Here is an 8,747-nt window from a genome sequence, read left to right as displayed (position 1 = left end):
TTGTTATGGGGTGGGGCCACAACATTAGTATCAAAGAAATAGAATATCCGGAGGATGAGGCCCAGTATTAGGGATTTTAAAACGATTCTCAGGCCATTCTAACGTGCAGCCAAGGTTGAGAACCACTGTCCTAGAGGAAGCTGTTTGTGCAAGAACAATGAGTAGAGGCATCCTCTCTTCTTTGTATGTACTCCTGTGCTTCTGTTTTTTCTTGATGAGATTTCCATCATCGACTAACTTTTGGGGCCACATTATTTACAACAGCAGTTTCCTCAGTGTCTAACTCACTCATCTTGAAAATCTTTCTATGGAATCATGTCTAGTCATGACAGATAAATAATCGTGGTGAAGATATTTTGTTTTCATAAGATCAACATATACCTCACCAGCATTTCCTTTTATGCAGGTTGCTGCTGTGGAGCAGAGAATGTGGAGGTACCGACGGAACAGAAGGTTTATGTGCGAATGTCACAAGCAAGGAATCCCAAGGTAGCCTTGTCTTCCCAGAAGAGCCACCCCTGTGAGAGTTGTGGCCTGGTCTTGGGAAATATTTTCCATGTGATAGAGTTGCAGGGAACACAACATGAACAGATACTGTTGAGGTGTGGGGCATGTGCAAGACGGTTTGACTTCAGTGTAAAATTTCACCAGCAGCATGTGAGAGAGAAGACTTTCATTAGAGGTGTGGACAGGATCTCACTTGCAAACAGCTGCAATTTCAATGTGTTCCAGAATCGTTTCACATGCGAGGAGGTTGGGCAGGGTGTCCTTACCGATTCAGGATATCTCCACCGAAATGTTCCTCAGACCAAAAACAGTCCACGGAGCACTGGTCTCCAATATCATCAGAGAGTTCACACTGGAGAAAAGCCTTATCAATGCAGTGAGTGTGAGAAAACTTTTACCAGGAACACCAACCTTCATAGTCATCAAAGAGTCCATACAGGAGAAAAGCCTTATAAATGCAGTGAATGTGGGAAATCCTTTACCTTCAAAGCTGCTCTGTTTTATCATCAGAAGGTTCACACAGGAGAAAAACCTTATAAATCTAGTAAATGTGAAAAGTCTTTTACAAATAGCACTCATCGCAAATATCATCAGATATTTCACACAGGAGAAAATCCTTATAAATGTAGTGAATGTGGAAAGTCTTTTACCAGTCTCCCTGGTCTCCAATATCATCAGAGAGTTCACACAGGAGAAAAGCCTTTTCAATGCTGTGAATGTGGGAAATATTTTACCGGGAACAGTGATCTTCGCCGTCATCAGAGAGTTCATACAGGAGAAAAGCCTTATAAATGCAGTGAATGTGGGAAATCTTTTTCCCGTCGCCCTGGTCTCCAATATCATCAGAGAGTTCACAGAGGAGAAAAGCCTTATAAATGCCATGAATGTGGGAAATCTTTTACCGCTAACAAGCATCTTCATAGTCATCAGAGAATTCATACAGGAGAAAAGCGTTATAAATGTAGTGAATGTGAAAAGTCTTTTACAAATAGCACTCATCGCAAATATCATCAGAGAGTTCACACAGGAGAAAATCCTTATAAATGCAGTGAATGTGGAAAGTCTTTTACCAGTCACCCTGGGCTCCAATATCATCAGAGAGTTCACACAGGAAAAAAGCCTTTTCAATGCAGTGAATGTGGGAAAACTTTTACCACTAACAAACTCCTTCATAGTCATCAGAGAGTTCACAGAGGAGAAAAGCCTTTTCAATGCAGTGAATGTGGGAAATCTTTTACCTGGAACAGTAATCTTCGCCGTCACCAGATAGTTCATACAGGAGAAAAGCCTTATAAATGCAGTGAATGTGGAAAGTCTTTTTCCCGTCGCCCTGGTCTCCAATATCATCAGAGAGTTCACACAGGAGAAAAGCCTTATAAATGCAGTGAATGTGGGAAAACTTTTACCAGTAACAAACTCCTTCATAGTCATCAGAGAGTTCACAGAGGAGAAAAGCCTTTTCAATGCAGTGAATGTGGGAAATCTTTTACCTGGAACAGTAATCTTCGCCGTCATCAGGTAGTTCATACGGGAGAAAAGCCTTATAAATGCAGTGAATGTGGAAAGTCTTTTTCCCGTCGCCCTGGTCTCCAGTATCATCAGAGAGTTCACACAGGAGATAAACCTTATAAATCCAGTGAATGTGGGAAATCTTTTAAAAGTAGGAAAGGTCTTCAATATCACAGAGCTCACACTGGAGAAAGCCATTATGAGTGCAATTAATGTGAGATATCTCTCAGTCTAATTTGTAAATTAGCTTTACAGAAAAGAGTCTGGATGTGATAAGGTTTTTAGATGTGTAGGAAATGCAGTTTGTTACTTAGGACTTCACAATTGTATAAGAAAATAAGTAAAGTCTCATTAGTCTGAATTAATATCTCGTGCATTTGATCACCTACATTATGTAATGTCCCCACAACTGTTTCTGCTGTTCTATTTCTTTGTTTTTATTTTGGAAGTATACGTATCTATGTTGAACTTTCTAACATACAGAGATGTCCTGCCATATCTGTCACTGCATATTTCTGTTACTGAAGGTATTTCCCCTGATCCACCGATATTTTAGCATCCTATAAAGTCCCTATAGATGACATCAGTCACCATCCTCATGGGCCCAGGGAAGCTAACTGTGTTGTCAAATTTGTTGAAGAAAATAGGAGTACCTCATCCCTTAGTCCTTACTTGTATCTCTGCCATGAGTCGAAACATGGGACTGATTACTGTTGGCGCCAGTAAACATTACATGGAAGATCTACCATTTTGATGGACACACTTTCCTACATGCTAATGTTGAGTTTATGTATTGAGTGCCTAATTCATCAAAGGGAGAAATGCCGGTCTCAGGTGTCTTTCTTTGTAAAATAATGAAGGCTTTTTACTAGGACTTCTTTAATGCTGGGTGTTCTATTTACTGTGTGGGTAGTTTATTAGAAGATCGGGGCTCTCCAAGCATGATGAGGTAAAAACTTTTATGGGGTCTCAAACCTTTTTTCCCTTGGGGAAAGACTATGGTGCAGAGATTAGTTCAGCAGTTTTTGCCAAATTTACATTGCTGCCGATAATTTTGCAGGAAACAATGTAGACTCTCTAGTCCTCATGTGAAAATGGATGCTTTGAGACACAGAAGTCACCACCCAAAAGAGGTGGTAGCTGTGACAACCTCAAGTATGTCTGGGAGCAGCGTGATTATTTTTGTTTTCAAGGGATGCTAAGACATTTGAAGAGATTCTTTCCCCCACGTGTTGTGGAGGGCCATGTGCCCTAAGGCCTTCAATTCCATGGGTGACGGGCACTGGTTGGAGGACCATCGCAGTGAGGACCTTCACTGCAGAAATACTGACCTAATTCCATTACAGGGAGTGGACTTCATCTAAATCTGCACCCAGAACTTTTTTTGAGGAAAAGACTACAGGAGCAGTCTGTACACAGATCTGCGGGACTCCTGGCATGTTTATCTTCTGTTCAGCAGTCATTGTCATTGATTATAATCAAGAGGTTTTGTGGTTTCTTGTAGCTTCTCAGATATTCCCATCAGAGCCATTGGTGCGCTGGCAGCAAAATTAAGGGTAAAATAAAGTGTGTCTTTAGGCCAGAGATGTGGCTTTTGAGACCCAGTCAACATTGCAGTGGATTTGGGTGAAAGTTCTTCATTGTTTGTTACATTTTCTGTCACTGAGATGAGATTCGCCCACAGGGCATAAGAATGTGGATTGAGCCAAAACCGGTTTCGCTCAGTGGATAGAGCGTCAGCCTGCGGACTGAAGGGTCCCGGGTTCGATTCCGGTCGAGGGCATGTGCCTGGGTTGTGGGCATATCCCCAGTGGGAGATGTGCAGGAGGCAGCTAGTCGATGTTTCTCTCTCATCGATGTTTCTGGATCTCTATCTCTCTCCCTTCCTCTCTGTAAAAAATCAATAAAATATATAAAAAAAAAGAATGTGGATTGAGTGATAACCGTTTTGGCTCAGTGTATATAGGTCATCATCCTGCGGACTCCAGAGTCCCAGGTTCCATTCCAGTCAAGGGCATGTACCTTGACTGTAGGTACATCCCTAGATGGAGTGTGCAGGAGACAGCTGATCCATGTTTCTAACTCTATTCCTCTCCCTTCCTCTCTGTAAAAAATAAAAAAAAAATATCTTGGGGGAAAAAGAATGTGGATTGAATATAGAGTTGAAAAACATGTTGTTCCAAAATAGGTGAAAGTATATATTTTTTAAAAAATGTATATTTTACTGATATTTTTCAGAGAGGATGGGAGAGAGATAGAGAGTTAGAAACATCGATGACAGAGAAACATCGATCAGCTGCCTCCTGCACATCTCCCACTGGGGATGTGCCCACAACGCAGGTACATGCCCTTGACCGGAATCGAACCTGGGACCTTAAAGTATGCAGGCCGACGCTCTATCCACTGACCCAAACCCGTTTCGGCACGTATATTTCTTTTATCTTGAGCCATTTAAGTTACAGTTACTTTGCATTCCTGGAGGGGTCCACAAACTTTTTAAACAGGGGGCCAGTTCACTGTCCCTCAGACCGTTGGAGGACCGGACTATAGTTTAAAAAAAAACTATGAACAAATTCCTATGCACACTGCACATATCTTATTTTGAAGTAAAAAGAACAAAATGGGAACAAATACAATATTTGTATTTGCATGTGGCCCACGGGCTGTAGTTTGAGGACCCCTGCTGGAGACAGTCTGGCAGAAATATAGGTAGTTTTCCTGTCAGTATTTTTCCCAAGCCCATAAAATATGACTAGAGAGAAAGTTATGAAGAGTTAAAAAGAGGTTTGTTTAAAGTAGTTCAGGGAAGTAAACTTTCTACTGACTAGAGACTCCGTGGTGCAAATGATCTCTGAGGTGTGACAACAGCAGGGAGGAGGGGTAGCAAGGATGTAGCCTTGAAAGTAACTTCTCTTGTTCAGCAGTTTGAACAGAGGAGTTGTTGGATTAGAGGAGTCAACAATCTTGGGGTTTAATTGGCAGGTGATTCTCATAAATTGTGGAAGGCCACAGCAAAGAAAATAAAGACCTTTTTCTTGTCCTTAATACTACCTCCACCACATTTAGAACCTAAGACTTTATTGACCTGAAGAATGACTACTTGTAGCTGACCAAATAAAGGCACACCATCAATACTGGGGCCATTGTGTTTAGGAAGACATTTGAAATTAGTCCCTGAGTTTATAAACCACTCATTGAATTTTCTCCTCAACCCACAGGTTCTAACTCCCCAGAATGGACTAAAATGATGGCACACAGTAAACCTACTAATCTCAGGGAGCCTGACATAGCATAGCCAATCTTGCAAACTCAGAAGCTAAAAGTACCCATATAGGATGCTTTAAAGTTAAAACTTTCAAAGTAAAAGCTATTCACAGGGGGTATTTATGTCCTAGTTTGTTCTGTTTTGTGTGTGAGTGTGTGTGTGTGTGTGTGTGTGTTTAATTTTTTGCAAGGGTCAAATTTTACCTTATTGAGCCCATCCGTTGTCTTTTTGCATCTGGGATAACATACCTTTGGATTTTCAGGACATTTCACTTTCACAGACTCCTAAGAGCACAATCTCTGAACACAGAAGATCACAGAGCCCCAATTATTATTATTATTTTGTTAAATATTAACTGTTACCTATCAGATAAACTTAAAAAGGAGTTTATGTCTTTTTTTTTTACTTTTTATCCAATCCCAGAGATTTTCCTCCTTAGCTCCTGCCCCCAATTTATCACCAGTGAATGTCATGTAACCCATTTATGTCTTTAGTCTCATGTATAAAAAACGTGCAAAACTGCCATTCTCCCAAGCAATTTATTGTTATTCTGCTTCCTGGCATTGTTACCGGCTTGTGTCACATAAACGTAGGAAAATTCTCCACAAGTGTGGATATTTCTTACAACATCAACAAAAACAATTGACTCATGTGAAGCAGGAGACAGTTACATGAAGATTATCAGCAATTCCAGAGACTCAACAGATTGAACACAGATTAATAAACACAAATTTAGAGCACACTCAAAGCACAGCAAGCTAGTGTTTTCCCATTGCATTAAGAGAACAGAAGAAAATTCTCAAGGCTCAGGTGACTTTGTTGTGTGTGTGTGTGTGTGTGTGTGTGTGTGTGTGTGTGTGTGTGTGTGTGTTTAATCCTTATCTAAGGCTGTTTTTTCTTTTTTCCCTCCTATTCCTTTCCTCTGAGATTCTGTACTCCCTTCCATGCTTCCATGTCCCTGAATCCACTCCATTTACCACTTTATTTTGTTAATTAGATTTCATATATGAGTGAGATCAAGAGATACTTCTCATTCTCTGACTGACTGATTTCACTTGGTATGATGTTTTCCAGGTGCCTCTATGCTGTCTGTAAAGGTAAACATTCTTCTTTTTTACTGCTGCAGAGTATTGCATGGTATAAATTTTCCACAAATTTTTTTTTTAAATTTTCAATGAAGAAATGAAAGGGAAAGAGACAGAGAAACATCAATGATGAGAGGGAATCATTGATTGGCTGCCTCTAGTGCACTCCCTTCTGGGAATGAAGCCTGTGCAACCTGGGCATGTATGCTTGTCCTGAATTAAACCTGGGATCCTTCAGTCTGCAGGGTGATGCTCTATCCAATTAGCCAAACTGACTTTGGCTGTATCATAGCATTTTAATCCAGGCATCTATTGATGGGCACTTGGGCTATATCCACATCTTTGCTATTGTAAATTGTGCTGCTATCAACAGAAGGGAGTATATATTCTATCTTATTGTTTCAGGTTTCTTAGGATATATTCCTAGAAGTGGAATCACTGGGTCAAATAGAAGTTCCATACTCAATTTTTTGAGGAAAGTCTATTGATTTTCATAACGGCTGCACCGGTTTGCTTTCGCATCAGTCATTTTCTAGGGTTCCCTTTTTTCCACATCCTCCCCAGCACTTGTCTTTTGTTCATTTGTTGATGGCAGCCATTGTGAAAGTGGTGAGGTGACCGGTAATTGTTGCTTAATTTCCATCTCTCTGGTGATCTGTGACTTTAAGCATCTTTTCATATATTTCTTGACCATCTTATCCACACTGCAGCCCAGGCAGAGCTGACACTGGATGGCATCAGAAGCAGATGCCCTTAAGTACTAGCGTCTGTTTTGTGACCTTAACTTTGTATAATGGATTCAATGGAGACAGGTTAAGGCAGTTAGGTTCTTGAACAACCTCCTCTAGACACATATGGTCGGAGGGAGACACATGCCAAAAGTCTTGAATGAAGAAACAATGCCTGCCACTCAGAAAAAGCAAGTCCTGAACAAATATATGCATAACTCGCAGCTAAAGGAAGCCGTGCAGGTGCAGGAGAAACAAACTTGCCCGGGAAATCACCTCCCCTGAAGGCGCTAGAGGACCTTTAGTGTACTTGGTGTGTTCTTGGGCTATTTGCCCCTAAATCCAGTCTTAGAGTCAACCTAGAGATACTGGATCCTGGCCCTGGAGCTTAGAAACTACATTACCCAGAAAGCCAAGCATAGAGTGGCATCAGGCTGAGCCAATGGAGGGTCCGAGAAGGCATTTTTGTTTGGCCGTTGCTTCAGGGCGGGATCGGGAGTCCTTGTGGCGGGATTTCCACTTCTCAGATTTTTGGCTCCTGTGGTGTGGCTTTCCTGGTCGCACAGTCCCGTATCCAGGGCCAGAGAGTGATGCTCCCGGCTTACAGCCCATTGTCGGAGCCTCCAGTGGTGCTCACAGCTCCCACGTGGGACTGAAGCTCGGAGTCGCCACACGAACACGCGCCAGGGCCGGGACCAGGACCGCCATTCCTGCAGCGGCTTCTACTCCCTCCCGGCTCAGCCCACAGAGGGCAATGGCGGCGCCCCCGCTGAGGAGACGGGCTGAGGTGAGTGCGCGTCCCCCAGGCCCTCACCGCCTCCTCACACAGACACCACAGCCTGGGGAGGGCGCCTGTCCCGTCCTGCAGCTCAGTCCCGCGTGGAGGACCGTGAGGAAGGTGGAGGCGAGAGAGGAGGGTTGTGGCTTCTGAGGACACAGCAAGTGCAGGGCAGAGAGGACGGGGGTGACTTGCATCTGAAGGTCCACGAAGATGTGGGCTGTGAGTATTGACGGAAAGATAGAGGCTGCAGGGAGGACGGACAGACTCATTCAGGGCTTTCCCGGATGTGGGTCCTGGATCCGGCTGGACTACTAGCTCTCCACACGCCATTTGCCAAGTTCATGGGTGAGTCCAGTGAGATACAGTGGCATTGGAGCAGGAAGGGGGCAGAGCTGAGGGAGTGAACCTGGGGTCTGAAGATGGGAAGGGGACAAACCTTACCCAGTGGTGTGCACATCTGGAGGAAGTGTGAGCTGATAGCCACCGGGATCAGCTGTGGGGACTAGAAGGAGAAGCATAAACCCAGGCTTGGCTTTGTGTTGGAGGCAGGATCTAGGAGACTGCAGTGGTATTGCTGGCGGCGAGCAAGCTGGGGCCCTGCAGGCATCACCCAGACCTTAAATGGCATTGCCCTCTACCTTCTCTTCCCACCCAGTCCTTGTGCTCTCCTGAGGGCAGTGCAGTGAGTCATGGGATTGTGATGAGAGAGCAGCCTGCACTAGGGCCTGGTGTCCACACTTCCCAGGGGCCCTGGAGGCGGATGAGGCTGGGGAAGATGTATAAGGACTAGAATTATTGGTTCTCAGAGAGACAGATCTGGTTTCAATTGTCTCCATTCTGACAGGTTGAGGTCACCTTTGAGGACATTGCCC

General features: G+C 43.5%; 1 protein-coding gene across 1 annotated transcript; it reads left to right on the top strand.

The window, feature by feature from the left end:
- Positions 1-413: 413 nt before the first annotated feature.
- On the top strand, positions 414-3,942 carry LOC132216105 (zinc finger protein 883-like). Its single transcript, XM_059665195.1, has one exon. The coding sequence runs from the start codon at positions 466-468 to the stop codon at positions 2,227-2,229; it is 1,764 nt and encodes a 587-aa protein (XP_059521178.1). The 5' UTR covers positions 414-465; the 3' UTR covers positions 2,230-3,942.
- Positions 3,943-8,747: the final 4,805 nt, after the last annotated feature.

This window comes from Myotis daubentonii, chromosome 15, assembly GCF_963259705.1.
Source record: "Myotis daubentonii chromosome 15, mMyoDau2.1, whole genome shotgun sequence".
Lineage (NCBI taxonomy): Eukaryota > Metazoa > Chordata > Mammalia > Chiroptera > Vespertilionidae > Myotis > Myotis daubentonii.
Note: the sequence above shows the minus strand (reverse complement) of the source record. Positions and strands in the feature narration are given on the sequence as shown.

Coding starts and splice junctions, on each gene's coding strand:
- LOC132216105 (XM_059665195.1), top strand. CDS start 466: ATGTCACAAGCAAGGAATCCCAAGGTAGCCTTGTCTTCCCAGAAGAGC.